The sequence below is a fragment of the Sturnus vulgaris genome, chromosome 2 (genome assembly GCF_052056855.1).
Source record: "Sturnus vulgaris isolate bStuVul1 chromosome 2, bStuVul1.hap1, whole genome shotgun sequence".
Taxonomy (NCBI): Eukaryota; Metazoa; Chordata; class Aves; order Passeriformes; family Sturnidae; genus Sturnus; species Sturnus vulgaris.
In genome coordinates, this window is record NC_142244.1 from 79,932,429 (window position 1) to 79,952,017 (window position 19,589).

Consider the following 19,589-nt stretch of genomic DNA (forward strand, 5'->3'; position numbering starts at 1 on the left):
AAACCCCAGATTTCGACTATTCAACTTCACACAGATCAAGTTACTAACTTCTGCATTAGATACAGAGAATGATGTAATCAGCTATTGTGATCCAGGCAAGAGCCCTCACAGTCAACAGGAAATGGAAGTCATTAATAATTCACTGAGAACCCCTCTTCATTTGCAAGGAACAATGATGCTTGCCTTTCTGTCTTCACTATGTGAAGAGCAGTTGCTTCAACCAGCCATTACATGTACTTGCTATGGCTTTCTCCTCCTTTATGTTAAACTATCCAAAATCCAGCTAAAAATAAGTTTAACAATCCTTGTTTTGAAATCTTTGAAAAGTACCATGTGAACTCCCTGGGTATGGAGACCTCAATCTTTATCTGCAATTCTAAAGTATGTCATAATTTTCCTTTACATCACAAATTCATGTCAGACTTTCTGTTTCCATTCTATTTAAGTATCATTCTAAAAGAAGAGAGTAGGATTAAGAAGACTGAGGTTTAGTAAGAGATTGCTGAAAGCCACCTCAGTTGATAAAATAATTTGTGTAGTAGCTTTGAGTTTTTGGAAGTACCCAGCTGCAAACAAAAAACCACATTACATTGAGTACTGCTCAGCAGTAGAAAAATGCAGAAGAACAGTACGTCCAGTCAATCAAAGCATTTTTTTTAACAACCAGGTCACATAAAAACAGATAAAAGCAAATAATTTTTCTGACAATAACTAAACTGCAGGCACCTTTCACTGTTTTACTTGGCTGCTTTTGATCTGTTTCAGAACCAGCTGTCTGGAAATCTCCTAAGAAAATTCAAAAACAGCAACGGGTGGCAGAAGCTTTGGGTGGTGTTCACCAACTTCTGCATGTTCTTCTATAAATCGCACCAGGTAACTGACTAGGCAGGTATGAATGGCTGGAGAAGACAGTGTGGGGTTCTTTTCCAGAGAGGGAGCTGAGAGAAAAGTGGATATCAGTTGTGGATGCTGTAGGCTGGAGCAGCAGGTGCACTGGTCAGGGCTGCACACACTGCTACTGGCACACAGAGCAGGGCTTGTTCTCACCCTGCTCCGGGGTCAGTTCTTTCCTAAAGCTTTCAACACTCATGGTACAGATCACTTCTGAAAGCACAGCAGAGCTCACCACTGCTCAGAAGCTGTGGTGCAAGTTTAAACCAGGCTTTTCTCACTACAGTTAAAAACTTAATATGACTTACAGATTGTTTACCATTACTGACACAAGCCAAACAAGAGAATAGCAGTCAATTATTTAATCCACCTGAGCAAACATCCTACTGCAAAAATAGGGGCTTCTATTTAGAATCTGTTGGACTTTTGAACTTGTTTGAGCAGGGCATAAGCACAAAGTAACTCAAGTTGCTACATTGTGCTTTCTTTGTTATAGAAATCCTTAATGATTAAGGAAGGAATTGGACGATATTCTACAGGTAAGAGGGATAAAGAAATCATTTGCCATGCAGTGAAAGGTCTTTAGCAGTGAACCTGCTGGGGTGGCCAGCACAGCTCTAAAGGAGCAGGAGTTTGCAAGCCAAGGATGAACCTGGATGGTGCCCTTCCAATGGCAAATGATGGAGCTTTACGTTCATCAGTTTGAAAGTAGTGAAACTCCAGTATGTTAGCCAGCTTTCCTTCAAGGAAATACTGATAGGATCAGCCTGCAGCAGATCCTTATGCAAAGGGTCTGTAATGATGACCAACTGAAACTACCAGACAGTTAACTTTATTGCAGTTGTTTAGATCTGATATTTTTCTGCACACATGTAGAAACGGTGATCTTTAAATGAGTGTGTATCTGCTTTCCATTTACTTCTGTGCTCTCTTTATTTAAGAACATTTGATTTCACAGCAATTTCCATCATATCTTTTCAGGACAATCATCCTTTAGCCAGCCTTCCTTTATTGGGATATTCACTTACCCTTCCTTCTGAATCTGAAAACATTCACAAAGATTATGTGTTCAAGCTACATTTCAAATCCCATGTGTACTACTTCAGGGCTGAAAGTGAATACACCTTTGAAAGGTAAGTTTGTTTTCTGTGAGAGAAAATTTTTGTTAAATTCCAGGAGCATTCTTCCGAAGGTTAGTAGATGCAAAGTTTATTAAGTTGGTTCAGTAACACAAGGAAATGGTTCAGCAGAACTGCAGAAAGGACCTTTTAAAATTATAGAAGATATTTTAAACCTGATACCACTAAAGTCAAGTGATTGGTTGTGATGATATGGAAGCAGTAATAGTAATTACTGCAAAACCTGGAATTACTGCAAAAACAAATCACCTCAGTAGCTCTTCAGAATAGCTTTGCTTCCTCTAGTACAACTGCATGGGAAATCCACACCTGAAATAAAATTCAAATTTTTATAGAAGCAGCTGTTCCTACTACATATTTATGCTACTTCACCATGTAATTTTTACACCTCCCACTGAACTTCAGATACATAGATAGAGAGTCAGAGAAAAGGCACTACTCCTCCTAATTTGTGGTTTGTGATTGTTCATACGGGGAACTAATTTAGCTCTTTTATAGGAAGAATGAACATGTCAAAAATCATGATGTCTTCATCAAAGAGAGCTGTTCTTAACTTTTAGCCATGTCAGTCCAAAACTATAAACAAGGCAAATTGTGGGAAAGTGGTGATAAAATAAAAACACAAAATGCCCTTATCTAGCAAAAAGAACCAGAAATTGCACCTGAAGTACATTTTTTTTGCTCTCAGATTAAGAATGGTTGGTCTCAATTGCTCATTGCTTGAACCACTCAGAAAAAAGATATTTAATGTCTGCAGAGCAAGTAAAACCACTGCTAACTTCACTAGTTTTGGGTCCCATGCCTTCTGTCTGTTCTCTCTAAACCTCCTTACAGTTTTGGCAGTCGATCCTCTGCCTTCAGATAGTTTTAGGGGTGAAGTAGGAAGATGCTCCTGCAGGCACTGAAAATCAAACTGTACAACCAATAGCACAGATCGTAGCTGTCAAGAAATCCTCCCCTGGGAACTGACCTTTCTTTTGTGTCTCTCCTCGTGCCTCCTCTCAGATGGATGGAAGTGATCCGAAGTGCCACCAGCTCTGCCTCACGCACTCGAGCTCTGAGTCACAAAGAGCCTCACGCCTATTGACGGCTGAACAAGCCACTGTGTTGATTGTCCAGCAGCTGCTGATTTTCTAGAGGACATTTGAAACTCTTTTTCTCCCTCCAAGTTTAGGAAAACTTACACTTTGGTAAAAGAAGAGAATAAGTATGGTTTTGCAGAAACTTTGACAATTCCTCAGCAAACCTGTTTAAGTTCTCCGTATATACAAACTATCTTACCATCATCCCAGTGGCTGCGGTTCATTTCATGTCTTGTATTTTGTCATTCTGTGCTGTTTTTAGCTTGTGCCAGTATTAAAATATTGTCCTTATTAGAGTGCCAAATGCCAAAAGACATTTTGTTGCCTCAAAGATTGCACCTAAAAGAACTCCCAGATGACTGAAATCTGAAAACTTTCTCCTCTGAGGCAAACGCTATTTTCTTCTCTTTTCATAAAAATATATTATTTTTTTTTACCATGTTAATCTGTAGACTGCTGGGCTTTTAAATGTAGATGGATTTTCACAGTATAGAATATAATTATATATACAGCAAGCAGTCTAACAGGAATGAGATAACTTTCAGATTTTGTGCTTTTTTTCCCCAGTCTTTCTACATTTAATCAGCAACAATTTACTAATTTTCTATGTTTAACAAGGAAACAGTTTACAGCTCATTCTCATTTCCCATTGGGGTCACAAATCCATGTGGTATAAATAAAGTATAGGGTTCCTATCTAACTATTTTCTTGGTGCAAGTTGACCAAATTGTTCATCTGTTGGCTTTGAAAACCGAGTACTACTTGCAAGACGAAAAAATTTTAAAATAATCCAGTGCAATATTATTTGGGCTGTTAATGTACTGTGAATGGTTATGTACAAGAAGAAATTAAAGGCTGTGGTGACATTCTGCTGTTTGTTTTACGAACTTGAAAGAAAACCTATATGCTACAAGAACCGCAGCTATTTGTGATGCATTTGTAGTGTTTTGGTAACTAAATTGCTCTAAGCTGGGGAGTACTACTGAAGCTCCAAGTGTTCATCCTGCTTGCTACATATCCCAAATTGACTTCCAGTTTATTGTTGAAATTTCAATCTCTCCCCTGGGGCTCAGAGAGCGACTGATACAACCTGCAGCAGAATTACCCATTTCGTGTGCCTGGCTTTAACATCAGCTGGCACCACATTTTGGATAAGCTGGTGGCATGCTGAGGAGGTGTACCTACAAGGCTTAGATGCTTTCCCTCATATCTTAAGAAACACTGTCACTAGGATGATGTAAAACTTCCATTAGCAGAAGTTTGATGTGCTGGTAACACCCATCACCATTACAGGTCTTGGAGGAAGCACAGTGCTAAGCAGAGGGGGCCTGAAGGTCAGTCTGGGAAACGAAGCTGGGGAAGTTCTATCCCTGCTTTTTCTTCATCCAGCTACTCGCTTTGTTAATGGCTTGTCTGTGTGCGATGTGTAAAATGGCTTCTTACAGCTTTGCTCACAACAAAAGGGAATAAAATACCTCACAACACCATTGTACATATGCCTGTTTCAAGACAGTAAAGCCTTCTTTCTGTTACCCCTGACCCCAAACATACCTCTGTCCAACATGAGGATGGGCTCCAGACCCCTTAGGACAAGCAGCAGTTCCCATGGCCAAATCCAAGCACACCCTGACAAAGGGAAAGTTTTCAGAGCATTTCCTTCAGCTACATGGAGACCTTCAGCCCTCTGGGCAGGTAGAGTGCTGCAGTTGCTCTTTCCTCATCTATTGCCCCTGGCTCTCCATACCAGTGCAATAATCACACCGACCCTGGAGCATTGCCTCTAGCTAGGATGTGCTGAAGGACAAACTTGGAAAGTAGGTAGGAAAATCTGAAGCCCATTTTCCCAGCTGCAGGTCCCAGTGCCTTGTCCATTCCGAGCCTGTGACACTGCCCTGTAGAAACATACAGGAATTCCAGTGCTTCAGGACTGACCAGGAATGCGAGCAATGATCTGTGTAGTGAGAAGAGGAAATACCACAGCACAGATGAACAACAATTCAGCTGCAGACCTGGTTCTGCCAAAAATTATTGAATGGTAAAGTAATACCTTACAAGACAGGGTCCTGCCTCTTCCCTTTAGAATTATCTGTAACAGTGAAAAGCTTTTTGTTTAATGGAAATTACATTGAGGGCCATGCCCTTAATTCAGCCACAACTGAATTTTAATTTAGAACCCTGGGGCTTGTTGGATACAATGTTCATTAACTGCTACCTGCTGCAGTAGTTTATTCTGAGCTCTCCAAAGAAATCAAATAACATCTTTTCTCATTTAGTTTCATTTTTACAAATGGTGAATTTGGAAAATAAGGCAAAGACCAAGATACAGTGATATTTATTGTTAACAGCAGAGACCAAGCTAGGCTGGGGGTGCAATTTTCAGAGCACATACCTAACCACCATTTTCAACTTTTTGTACTATTTTGCCTATAAAAAAAGTTTAAAACAAGTTGGTTTTTTTTCTTCTCAACAAGTGTGATTTTCAATTCCTTTTTGAAATGGAACCATGTGAACTGCTGTCTCTTGTCAGCATTTTTCTAGATGTCTACTCCTGGGGTTAACCCAAAACTGAAATGATAGTAAGAGTGTAAAATCAATTGTCTTGATGCTCGTATCTTGGGAACAGGCAGAGTCCATGTGTGTGAATAAAACTCAATGTACTAGAAAACTGTAATGTACAACCACTTACTTTTAACCCTGATTCCCATCATATCACTGCCTGTTCAGCCATGCAGGGCCTGCAGAGAGGCAGGGGCACTGTGTGCCAGCTCAGGAGCTATCACTAAAAACACTGCTCAGCTGCAGGAAGACCTCAGGGCACTCCAGGAGATTTACTGCTGGTGTTGTTATTACTCACCATGAAATAGTTGCCAGTTTCCAATAATGAACAAATAAAAACAAAAGAGAGACTTTACTGCCTCAGGAGGTTGCACCACAGGCAAAGGGATCAAAAAAGCCTGGACTCCTGTGGATTTTTCAACAAGATTAAGCATCTCCACCATTTATCGGCTGTCTAATTTAACCTCTGTTAAGATGTGTTTGATAATATACCTCAAACCTAACCTCTTTTCAGAACATTTTATCTAAACAACACTGACACCTTCATGCTTTTGTAAATTCAGCTGAAACCAGACGAAAATGACAGTCTGAAAGACAAGTCAGCAGGTAGGGGAAAACATGCTGTGATTGCAGAAATTGTGATAAAAGTCTCTGACTAAAGAGGAAGAAAAATTCGTTTTAGAGACAATATCAAGTGTAATAGCCTTCCATTCCATCAGCCAAGAACAAAACAGAGGACCAAGAAAGACCTGAAAAGCCCAATTGTGCCCATTCTTTCTTTCTATACAGGACCAATTACATAGTCTTAGCCCTGAAAAGCACCTACGTGCAAGGCAGATGCACAACTCCAGTTGCTACAGCACATGGACACTGCCTCTGCCCTGGGGGCACAGGAAAGCTGGCAGGGGACAAAATAATGGGCAATGTGCCGTACTTTTTAGCAGCAGAAAATAGTAATGAAGTACAACTACAGGCATGCAGCTGTCACACAGTTTGTCACCAGTTAAAGGTGCAATCCTTGGGAGGTGAGCAATTGTAATTTGTTGTGAGCACTTCATAAGTTTCACTGGGCTGGCAGGATGAAGAGGTGGGTTTTAAATCACTGCCATCTGCAAGTGCTACAAATTCTGAGCTGATTAGCATGAAAAACTAAACACTGATTTCTAAATTTTCTGCATATCATTACTGACACGTGGGCAATAACTGCTCTAGAAGCCTATAGAGCATCCCCTCCAGGGAAGGGCCCTGAATCTCATGTCACCGATCACTCAGGTGGCAACATTTCATTAAACTCTTCCTTCTTTATTCCTAGGTCACGTGTCACGTCGTTTACAAGGAAGTTTAGTGTGTTGGTGAAGAGTGACAAAAGTAAAATCTAAATACACGGTTATAAACAGACACACAGAAAACAAGACACACACTTTAATGGTCCTCTGTAATCATGCATTAGAGGTGGCAGGAAACCCTTGCGTACCATTTGTCCATGGCATATGCACAGTGCAGTTACCAGCACATCGGCACAACAGTTAAAGAGAGGAAGCAGGTTTGTGCTGTACCTTCAGCTCCTCCCCAGCAGCTTACAAAACCCATTTGTAATTGTCCTGATCCTTGCATTATATCTGTGCTTATCAGCACTCTGGATCTTCCAATGGTTTTTTGAAGGCAAAAACACATTTCCTTCAAAGTCAAGTTACTGTAAAACCACTACAAAGTGGTACCATGCAGTTTAAAAAGTAATACAGAATGTCACATAAAATAGCTACAGAAGACATTGCCCAAGGACATGAAAAGCACTTTAAGAGGCAGATTATGGGGTGCCAGGGTGCAGGAGGATGGGAACTCACACTGAGCCAGCCACATTGCAGTGAGATACCAACACACCCAGCCTCACCTTCCCCCTCCACCCGCCCCTCTTGCACACCCAGTTAGGGAATTCCACCAAAATCGCTTTGTCTTCTGTTCCCACCAGCTCACACACAATGATGGAGCTGCACAGGAACCATGGCATTGCAGAGTGAAGTTACTGCTTTGTTACTACACCTATAGTGTTCTGTGCACCAGCATCTCATTCTTCAGTAAATGGTCAGCAACTACAAAGTGCAACTGCAGGGAAAATTAAGGTTAAAAAATAGATCTGAGAGTTACAAAAAAGCAAGCCTTCAGTTCAAATAACTGTTTTTATTGTTTTTAAACAGTGAGTTTATTTACTGCCTAATCATGAAATCCCTGACAAATAAGCAGTTCTACTAATTTAAAGGTTTGCATAAATAGAGATAGCTTGTCTTTTAGTATAGTCAAGACTGTGTGAAGTACTACCTGCACAGAAAAATTATCAGTGCAACATTGTAACACAGACATGTTTTAAGCATGAAAAAAACCTCTCAAAAATATCAATACACTTCTTTTTCTCTGAGAAACTGAGGTGGTGCTCCTTTTAAATGAAGCTCCTCTTCTGTTACTAATATAGACCTGATTTTTAAAGCATCAATACTTTTCAATAGCAAATGATTGTACTTCTACATTCAAGATACAGCACACTTTTTTTTTTCAGTGAATCTCAGTTTAAGATAGTCTATATTTAAATAATCTGTATAGTACATATAAAAATACACATCTCTACCATAAATGAGGTCTTGTCTTCTAAATGCCCAAGCCTTTTGGCCACCTGTCCTCACCATAAGTCTTACTCATCTTAAGCTCTGACACATTCATCAAGCAAATTCTGCCACCATCTACTCAGAGAAGTACTTCCTCAACATACAGTCCTGGAACACAACTAAAATGCAACTCAAAACACATATATAGAACTTTTCAACTGAGTGTTCAAAGAGTGTAGCTTAGAATTTAATTCAATTTGCTGATTGAAAAATTCTTGACTTCAGTTCTTGAATTCAAGCCAGCAGCTTCCCCACTACGTCTCAAAAGTTCTGTGCATCTCCAAGTAAGCTCACTTTAATTTCCAGTCCTTACATTAACAGGAACTAAGGAACAGCTTGCACTCACCAATTTCTATTTCCAGTGCAAACACACCTATTGATTTCCTTGTGCAGTCACAGCACACCGATCTATTGAAGACTCAATGTTCTCATATTGAGAAATCAACAGGTAAATTCCCTGTTGCATTACATTCTGATGCACATTTCACAAAAGCCATGCTAAATTTGTTTCCTCAAGAGTGAGCCTATCCATAACACTTAAGAGCACACTAAACAATATAATTAAAGATATTCATCAAAGTGGAGTTGTAAAACATTGCTCAAACTTTAGCATTGTTCAATTTACTTTGAATTTCCTTAGCCATAAAGGAAACCCATTAGGCTGGCAAATGAGTAGTGCCTGAAAACATGGCCACAAGATGAACACACACCCACATTTCTTCCAACTGTTGCTTCAACCTGGGCAGAAGTTTATTAGCTCTATTAGCAAGACAGTGTCCTCTTACTGTTAAATTCTTAAATTAATAAATTAAGGCTATTAATATGCATAGACTAAGGGCTACCATGGTGATAGAAGTCCTGGAAGGAGACCTCACCAGCTTCCACAATGGTTAGTGTACCTGGGTTTCTTGTACCAAGCCAGGCAGATATGCCTGTACTTTTAAATGTTAATCCTTTCTGTTCCAAAGCTCCCATCTATATCTTTTAAAAAAGTAAATATATAAGTTACCTCACTGTCATGCAAAGCATAAAGTCATCCATTTCTTCATTAAAAGAAGGCAAAAATGCTCTCTTAGCTACTGGAATAAGTACCTGAATATAGTCTTGGTGAAACCAACCAAGGTAAATTTCAGAGTAATACTGTGGGGGAAAAAAAAAATAGCAGCTACCTAATCAACTGTGCATACAACTAATGAACTAGTGTTACTATTTCCAAGATCTATAAAACCTGAAGTCAGCTATCTAGAAGCCCTCACAGGAATACTAGGAATTTCAAAATTCAGGATTTCAAGAAGTAACTTTTCTCTGGGGAGACAAGCAATAGGACTAGCACACAGCACTCAGGCTGTTTCACAGTCTCTGTCCAACATCTGTCAGTTTTGGTAAAGAGATGCACAGATCGAGGCAGCAAGACTGAATATTTCATCTAGGGATCATTTTTCTTTTATGCTGAAAGATATTTGTTTTAATGATAAAAACAGGCATGATAAAGAAATATTTGCCACTATCTCAGAATCTACATCTTAAGGAGATATTTCAGAATAAATGAGGGGAATAAAGATTTGTGTGAGCATTTAAACATGTTCAGGTGAAAAAGAGACTGTGTCTGAATTTCACAAGTTTCACAAATATCTGTTACTAAAACTGAACTATTTCAGAATTTGCATTGGCACAATTTGAAACTGAAGATATGAAAGAAATCATTCTCTAGGAAAAACAGTAATTTAAATTTAAAGTTTTGAGAGACCAGGTGTATGAAATTTAAAACAACTAGAAGTAGTACCATAAATAGAAAGTCACATTCAGAATATAAGTAAAAAGAAAGAAATGCTGGAGAAACAGAATAAAATTGTGCTGAGGTACAAATAGAAGGTTCTATAATACAGGATTAACTCTTTCAATGGCAAATACTTCACATACAAAAACCTAACCGAGATTCACTTATCACATAATTCAAACTTTACATGTAATAAAGGCAAGGCAATACTCAGTTATGGCCTGTCAAATGTTTACCCCACTAACATTATCTACAAAAGCACTTTACCATTTTGTACACAGTGATTCCTTATGCACATTGAAAGGCTTTCTGTTAAAAAAGACATTATATACATATCTGTACACAATTCCAACAACCATGCTCCATCTCCCAGTGGAATTCTTAAAGCAAGATACCTGAGGATTCTCAATATCTTCAATTTCTCTATCACAAACCTAAATATACATTTCAGATTTTACAAAAGGACACCTCCCTGGAATATGTGCATTATCATTTAAAAAAATTATAGCTTTAAGGAGCTGAAAAAGATTGCCTCCATCCAAGAGACTTCATTTTCACTCTTAGGAATGTCCTTCCTCCCAAGGACTTTCCAGAGACTGAGAGGCAGAACAGCATCAGGGTGCACACCTTCAATGCAGACACCATGGGATCTCTGCTGTCTTAGGAAAGCCAGGAAGGAAGAATACGTCAGTAGGATGAAGAACTTCCTCCAGCAAGGGAATATCTGAAGAGGAAAAGAAATAGTTACTGTTGCATCTTTTAGAAAGGCCTTCCACAAGAAGCAGCAAATGAAGTTATTCCATTTTATGCCATTGAAGTTCCGGCCTTTTGCCTTGCACAATGGCACTCACCACTGCCACACACATTAAAGGAAGAGCTGTGGAACTGAACAGCCCTGTTAGAGTATCACTGCTTTCCTAACAAACAGCAACAACCTGTTCTCAAGGGTGTTACTGAGCATCACTTAACAATGGAAGAACCTTTAGTGACTCCAACTTTCCTACTTTGCAAGTTTACATCAAATCTTTTCAAAATATTACTGGGCCAGAAAAACTGTATTTCTTCATCTAAGCAGATTCCTAAATCATCCAAAGAAATAAGCACACCTTTTAATCACATTAAGTTTCTGGTAAACTTCATCAAACATCCAAGATCAGAACTGGGGGAGAAGGTGACTTGATTCACCCACATTACTGGGCAGCTATTCTGAGGGTCCCAATTAATTTGTTCAGACAAACTGAAAATCCAGTTCCAACTAATCATAGGGGGAGTGAAAATGTCATCAAAAACTGTTGAAAACCTATCTTCAGTAATTAGCTACCAAACTGAGAGGATATTGAATGACCTAATGATGTAACAGAGCATACTTCTTGTAGCACTCAAACAAGAAGGAATTATTTTTTTCAGAATTTGACTAGCTCCAAATAATAGCTTTATCCCCAAGGGAAACCTACGAATCTGTGGAATGATTCAAGCTCATTTTTAATGGGAGTTCTTGCTATTCATTCTTTCACTCCCTTTCTGGAGTCATTATCCCATACAAACTGGAATATCATCCCTGAAAAAGCGAAAGTTCACCCAGATGTGATGCACTGACAAACATTCTCTATGAATAATTCTTTCTCTCCTTGAAAGAGAATGAAGTGTCTGCCTTCACTGTTCTAAGACGTTATATTCAAGAAAAACAGTGACAGTCCAAGGAAGCAGAATAGAGGGAAAGCAATGCTAAATAGTCATATAAAAGGTTCTGAAATCTTTCTTGTAGCACAAAAATGATTAATATTGCTGTTGAGACAGAACAAGTAAGATCACTTCCATCATCCCCAAAAATGCCCATGTCTGGGAATTGTCTCCACATGGTCATTTTCAGCCTCAATTGCAGCATCAAGTCTTTGAGGTTTCCATTTCCAGGAAGATCCCGTACCAGGCTGATAAAAATATGACACTGAAATATTAGCTGATGAAAGACTGGATTCAATTTTGGAACCCCTAATGGAAACAAACTGAGATGGAAGCTCCAGCAACTCTTTCAAGTCTGCCAGGATTAAATGAGACAGGACAGGACATCTGGCACTAGAAGTAACCTTTCAGCACTAGAGATGCTGACTGGGCTTCATTCTTAACAGCCCATAAAGCAACAAACACAACTGCTTGCAGGTTTTTTTGGCATGGTTTTTACTGAAGGGGAAAGTGTCAGCCTGGAAATCCTGTGTTTCAACCTCAAAACTGTGAATTCCTGAACTTTACCAAGCTGTGGTTAGCGACAGTATAAGGGAGACACCTGCTCAGGGTGATCTTTTTCCATGTAGTGGTCCGTGATTAATCATTGACATGAGTTTTTTCTAGTACCAAGCAATCCAATCTGGCTGCTGTGAGATTCACAACAGCTGTGGGCTCCTAGATTCAAGGCTGAATTTATAGCCTCTTCCAGCAGCAATTCTGAAATTTATACCCCTTATCTTTTTTTGTGCAGCATTTAAAGGAATAGAAAATTGAGTATTTGTTCAAAATATATTCCTAAGCAAGGCTGATAGAAAATCTCATGAGATTTGGCCTTTTGAGGTAAGACCAAATATTGGTTTTGAAGGTTCCACCAAAAGGCCATACAGACTGTCTTTAATGAATGGACAAGGAACCACTGACTATGTGAGTGAAAGAAACACAGACCAGCTGAACAGTCACTTTATCCACGTGGGTGAAAGCAACTAAGAGTGACACAGAATGTTCTCTGCAACACACACCCAGACCCAAGAAAGTGTGTCTGTCCCTTACATGAACTACAAGGGGAAAAGCCTGTCCAGTGTCATTTGACACACAGTATGAACACCAAAAGGATGAACATATGTATGTGCTATCACTTGAAACTAAAAATTAGAACTGCTGATATGATTAGGTTTTTTTCCAGTAAGCAAACAATTGTACAAGCTGCAGGCACAAGTGGTTTTCTTCTCCATTAGAAACAGAAATTAATGCTTTCAATTTAACATAAGCCAGATATTTATAGAATCAGATTTGCAGCTTTCTGTAAGCCATACTGAAATAGTTTCATTACCTCTGAAGCCTCTGCACAAGTTGTGACACCATGGTATCTGCAATGCCTGGACAAGCCTCTTCAGCTAAATAAACTGCCTTCCTCAGTTCTTCTATGGAATCTGTGTTACCACCACACACCTCACTCTTCTCTTTCAACTGAAAGGAAACCAGGAAGAAATATAAGATAATAATAAATATTTCTATATGCAATATAATGCAGAAGCTTGTTAGGAAGCGACCACAGTGTTCACAACGTCAGCACTTGACTTTCATCATGCACCCTCACAAACTGAAGACTTTTTTCAAGCAGAATATCGTGTTAGCAGTACTTCTCAGGATGTCATCATCTTCACAGTCTTCAATCTTCACATATCCTTTTCAGCATACTCACAGCCAAAAACGACAAAGTATCCCAAGAAAAAAAGCAGTATTTACCAATAACTGTTTGGTTTCAAGATGTGCTTCCTATACTTTAGTATCCATACTTGGACACCAATAGCTTATACATATATGCTGCAGTAATTTTATCAACTTTTTAAAAATAATCCTACCTTCATAAATTCTTCTCTTACCCTTCATATATTCTTTTTCAAAGTTGCTTTTAAGTATTCAGGGGAAAAGTATAAAAAATAAAAAACTCAGAATGGGAACAAAATACAGTTTTCAACACTGAAATTCAAAAGTTAAATTCTTGATGATCTGGTCCACAACTGTGTCTTGGAAAAATGAAGAGCTTGAAATTTAGAATCAGATACATAAAGTAGTGTCAAAAATAGAATGCAGCAATCCAAACATTTACATGCCTTTTTCTTGTCATGTTCATTGCTTTAGGCCAGCATGGCTGATGTTACTACCATGCATATCAAGTATTGGTAGGAGCAAAATACAGATCTCAGAAGCAGAAATACCAAAGGCACAGCTAAAGCTTAACACAAAAAGTTCAAAATGGCTAGTAGCAACCTCAGGTGTCATTTATTGTATTTTTCAATTTTTTTCAGATAAACCTTGGAATTGCTAAGCTTTAAAGTAATAACTTACCTCTACAAATAAAGGGGATATAATTGTAGACAGGCATTGGGATAGAGGCCTCTTTGGGATATCCTTTTCCTTTAAAGAAAAAAAAATCTGACCAATTTTATTTCTGAAAAAAAGCATCCTCATTGTATTCTTATTAAAGACAAAACACAGTTCTTCCAACATGCTACACTTTATGAAAGATCTGTTTCCATATATGGAAAATGTTCTACAACATACTATTCCAAAGCACTGTGGAAAATAGAGGCTGAATTAAAATCTGAGACTACAGCACCTCAAATACATGCAAGCTTAAAATCAGAAGAGAAAAACAAAACCAAACCACAAACCAAAACCACCAAACTCCCACAATCCTACTGAGCATGAACTAAATCACAGACATGCTAATATTTACTAGGTTCATCCCATATGATACAATATTTTTCTTATATTTCTCCAGAATTTTCAGAGCCAGCACAGCAACAACCTGCTCTGGCCACACAGGAAACACAATGGAGCAGTTCCGAAACATTCTTTATTCTGGGTTCTTTGGGTTTGGATTTTTTTCTTTTTTTTTTCGGACACAGGCACATTCAATCCTTTGTTACACTGTAGTCTTTTTCCTTAAAAGACAAAAATGCCTTCTCCAAAACTCCAGCCTAGATTTGCACAGTACTGGTTTTAGTTTACTATACAGAATGAAGATTTTAAAAATATAATATTGCCTGGTCTTCCTCCAATGATTGTATTTCACAAACTAGAGAAATCTTTTGGTACATATTTTGTCAACTACAAAAAAAGGACACATTAACAGAATGCCTGAGCTTCAAGACTTACTTGGAAAGTTTTGTGAAAGGCAACTGTAGAAAATACATTTTTAGCAGAAGTTCTGGAAGTTTCACAATAGAAATGCTTTTAAAGGCACAAAATAAAATCACTCCACTAAATTATTAAAGCAAGAATTATCTCCTTGTATTATAAAATCAATATTTTGAGCACCTTATTTCTTTGCAACTCCAAATGCTGGGTTGCTCCATTCTCTAGATTCTTGGGGTCTTTTTCTCTTATTGTAAAAATCCACTCTTCTGAATCACTCCCACCTGAAGCCTGACCATCTGCTTCACTTCAAGGGAAAGGAAAAGAAAAAAATCAATTTTTATTACCTACACCTTACTGCTGATGTTCATTCAGTATACACACTAAATATAAAAGCTACAATAAAGACCAAGATCAGGATTCTATTGTGCAGGCCACTACATATAAAGACAAGTATGAAAATTAACGTAATTTATCTTCTGGATAAATTAAAAAATTTAAACCAAGATACTTCACCAAATATAAGGAAGTGAGGCATTACAGATTGAAAACATTTTTCCAAGTCACATTAACAAGTTACACGAAGTGTTTTATTGCTATCTGAAAACTGGTTTTAGAAGAGTACCTCGAATCATTAGGGAAAGGGGAAGAAATTAGAAAACTTAATTCACATTTCTTGCCTAGAAAAATAGCTAAGACTCTGGAACTGTGGTCAATGGAAGGCATGAAGCCATTAATACTGTAAAGAAATAGCTGTAATGTCACCCATGAAATAATCTGATGCTTGCCATTAGCATGCAGCCTGGAATTGCAGAGAATAGTTGTGTTTTCTTTACTACGAGGTATTTAATCCATTGGTGAATAAGTTGTGGCAATCTCTTCACTTGAATTTCATTTGCACAGTGTTACTTGGCTGTGCAGCTTGAGACCTTCTGCCTGCAGAACAGCTGGCCTCGTGTCTAAGAAGAACCCTGGACCCTACATAAAAGAGAAGGTAGCACAGAATATTGACCAAAAGAGTTTTTCTCAGTGACTCTTACTTGCATGAAATCCCTGGTAATACTAAAATTAAGACTGCATTCATTTACCAAGGCTACTAAGCTGAAAAGCTGCAAATAACAGAGCACAGGAATATATGTGCTAAAAATAACTCCTTGGCTCCTCACAAAGGATATTTTATAGACTCATCAAACTTACGTGTCCGAGTCATCAGAACTGGAGTCATCATGACTTTGCTCAGACTTCCATCTCTTGTGCCTGTCAATGAGGTCAGCCAAGTAAGATGTTTTCTTGGAGTTTCGTAAAATGAATTTGTGTTTTAAAAGCTCTTTTGCAGTAGGTCTCTTAAAAGAAAAAAAGAGAGTTGGAGGGTTTTTTTACTGTGTTTGAGAGTGTTGAGTGACTCACTATAAAAACAAAGAAATCCAGACTTTAGTCTTGATACAAATGAGATTTTAAATATATACAGTATCTAAAAATATGCCTGTCACTTGTGTCACACCATATTAGAGAAGCTGAATGACACTTATTCATGCAATTCATGTAAAGCAGTGAAGTTCTCTACTACACACTGACAAACATGAAACTCACAAAGCTTGGGTCCTTGTTTAAGCAGGCCTCAACAAATTCTTTGAGAGATTTACTGAAGTTTCCTTCCAGCGTTGGTGGATTGTTCTTAGGAATGAGGAACAAAACTTTCATTGGATGTAATTCTGAATGAGGTGGCTCTCCTTTCGCAAGTTCTATGGCTGTTATGCCTAATGACCAGATATCTGCCTGTAAGAAAGAATGCTTTTAAGATTAGGTTGGAGACAGAAGAGAAAGTGTTGGCTTGCTATTCTAGTTTAACCAGCAACACACATCTGCTTGCTCACACCGTCCCCTGGTGGAATGGGGGAGGAAGTGAATTTGAAGGGTAAAGGGGAGAAAACTTGTGAGTTATGAACAGTTTAGTAACTGAAATAAAATAACAATAATAATAAATTACAATGAAAAAGAAAATAACAAAGAGAGAGAATTAAAACCCAAGAAAGGCAAGTGATGTAAGTGGAAACAGCTGCTCACCACCAACAGAAAGATGCTCAGCCAGTCCCTGAGCAGCAGACCCCAGCCTACCTTCACCCTGGTTTTATTGCTGAGCATGAGGCCATATGGTCTGGATTATCCCTCTGGTCAGCTGGGATCAACTGTCCTGGCTGAGTCCCCTCCCAAGTCCTTGTGCACCCCCAGCCTGCTCACTGGTGGGTGAAAAGCAGAAGAGGCCTTGACTCTGTGCAAGTGCTGCTCAGCAATAAGGAAAACATCCCTGAGTTATCAACACTTGCAGCACAAACCCAAAACATAGCCACATACCAGCTACTGTGAAAAACATTAATTTTACACCAGCCAAAGCCTCCACACTTGTAAAGGTAGATTTTTAAGCTTTACTGTAAATAACTTCACGTGTAAATTGGTTTTGTTACCATTGTTTTATGTGATTAGCCCAAGTAAACAGAGTTTCTTGGTTGTCTCCACTCTTCAGTATAAAACAGTTCTACTAGGCAGAATTTAAAATTTTTTGAAATCAATACTACCACACCAAAAAGCAATGGCAGAGTTGTTATAAACTAGCATTTTATCTACCATATTCAAGCACACTATGTAAATACGGGGTAAATCTAAAATATTTACATAAAGTATAATGTTTTAACTTGCACAAGATCTTTCCTCAACATAAATTAGCTAGTACAACCATCAGAAATTTAATACATTAGAATATAACTTCTCTGAGGTTTAACACTGGTTTTGTATATCATTCTTATTCATAGACTAGAGAAATGCAGTCTTGAACAGTAATATTCAGCTTTTTGGTCCAAATAGCCTCTGCAAGTTTTTAGTATCAAAATGTGCTACTCTTTCTAGGGAATGCTGTCTCCCTTGATATACATCCTATTGCAAATCTGCCTGAAGTAATGTGAAGTAATGCATTCTAATTCTCTTATGTTTTGCTGAAGTCACAGAACCAAAAGTCTGTGAGAGACTGATAAAAAGTCTGTGAGAGAATGGATAATAAACCTGTCAGAAAGGTAAAAGAAAAACTTTCACAAAAATGTCTGTTCTAAGGACAAGATAACAATTAAAAATATTTATGTTTGGTTTTTTTCTGTTTCTTTTTAAGAGAAAGCAGAACAAAGACTTATTCTCAGGAAAACAGGAAAGATCTGACATGAGCTGTCTGGTTTTACTCCAAACAGAGCAGTTGGAATTGTACTATGCTGTAAACAGATCTATTTCCAGGTACTGGATAGAGCAGAGATTTCATTTATCACTATCTTTACTAAGTATCCCTCAACCACATCTGTGTCAGCCCTGTGGATTCTCATGGTTATCTTTGACTGACTTGCACACATCCATTCCACTACAACAGCCACAGTGCCTAGCCCAAAATAAGCTCCTCCTTCCTTGTTCAGACAGTATCCTACTGTTCAGAGCTTAGTTACTTAATTTTTTAGGTAAGAATGGAAAAAAAAAAAAAAAATCAGAGTCAATTAGCATACCACTGAATTTGTGAAATGCCATTTTGTTAGCCCATGTTACCGAACAGTTCCTGAGCACAAAGAATTACATAAGCACATGAGCCCTGAGTTTCATTTATCTTAATAAGAGCATTATCAGCTAAGCTCTCCTCAAGCTTAATTGTGAGTAACTTCCCTCTAGCAGGAAAGTTTTTCTTGGATTCCAATGAAAAATGTCACCTGCAAAGATGAGTCTTCATGTTAACAACTGAGCATTATTATTTCCAATTTATTAATAATTTCAGTTTCTCAATAGTGAAGTGTTAAAGCCACATAAATGGATAGATTTTCTTCTGCCAGACTTTCAGTCACAGGTGGAGCATATATATATATATACAAGTATAAACATCAAATTTACATGTATATGAGTCCATAGATGATTTTCACTTGCACATACACATATGTATATAAATACTTCCTTTTTTCCTCATGTATTCATAACTCTACTGCTAGTGACTTTCCTCTATAAAAATGAACAAAAAAGTGCAACAAACCATGGCTGCATACTATACTCTTTGAAGTCCAAGATGGGTTTTGGAAGTCTATTCCTGTTGAAAACATCAAAAATAACTCACCCCATATTCCTCTGGAACAATATCCTCCCCTTTCATATATAAGAAAGGAAGTACCAATTGCACGTGTATCCAATTAGGCATTTCTAGGATGCACTTGACTGTGACAATGAAACCCCAGAACAAGCACAAATAGTTCTCCAAATGCAGAGGGATAAGCATGACCTCAGGACGTGGTGACACTACATTAAGTTTTATCACATGCGATTTTTAGAGTTTCAAATCTTGAAGAAAAATTCTTCTTCCAAGGTCAGATGAGTCAGCAAGTCACTGGTAACTACTATTTACCACAATATTGCTATAAGCCTTTCCTTTTCTAATCTAATTAATTCAGTCTGGCTCCAAAGTTCTTGTAAGTCAAAAAAGCCAGGCTATGTGCAAGAGAAAGCTATTTTCAAATTAAATATCTATTTTTTATAGTAGAAAGAACAGAAAACTAGATATACGAAAAATGAAGCATGGTAAGAAAACATGTTTTCAGATCAGACCGGAATCAAA

The 19,589-nt window shown here is 38.1% G+C and overlaps 2 protein-coding genes across 5 annotated transcripts in view; one reads left to right on the top strand and one right to left on the bottom strand.

Annotated features, from left to right (window-relative positions):
* Positions 1–4,604, top strand: part of FARP1 (FERM, ARH/RhoGEF and pleckstrin domain protein 1) — a 200,400-nt gene extending 195,796 nt beyond the window's left edge. For all 3 annotated transcript variants that reach the window (XM_014873374.2, XM_014873375.2, XM_014873376.2), the window contains exons 25-27: positions 766–873; positions 1,873–2,024; positions 3,036–4,604. In XM_014873374.2, the coding sequence (XP_014728860.2) occupies positions 766–873; positions 1,873–2,024; positions 3,036–3,117 (342 nt within the window). In that variant the 3' untranslated portion in view covers positions 3,118–4,604. The remainder of the gene's footprint in view (positions 1–765; positions 874–1,872; positions 2,025–3,035) is intronic.
* A 3,222-nt stretch (positions 4,605–7,826) lies between these two features.
* Positions 7,827–19,589, bottom strand: part of STK24 (serine/threonine kinase 24) — a 50,468-nt gene continuing 38,705 nt past the window's right edge. For both annotated transcript variants that reach the window (XM_014873379.2, XM_088159838.1), the window contains exons 6-11: positions 16,556–16,741; positions 16,163–16,308; positions 15,149–15,272; positions 14,174–14,242; positions 13,155–13,291; positions 7,827–10,826 (exon numbers count right to left, since the gene is read on the bottom strand). In XM_014873379.2, coding sequence (XP_014728865.1) covers positions 10,790–10,826; positions 13,155–13,291; positions 14,174–14,242; positions 15,149–15,272; positions 16,163–16,308; positions 16,556–16,741 — 699 coding nt within the window. In that variant the 3' untranslated portion in view covers positions 7,827–10,789. The remainder of the gene's footprint in view (positions 10,827–13,154; positions 13,292–14,173; positions 14,243–15,148; positions 15,273–16,162; positions 16,309–16,555; positions 16,742–19,589) is intronic.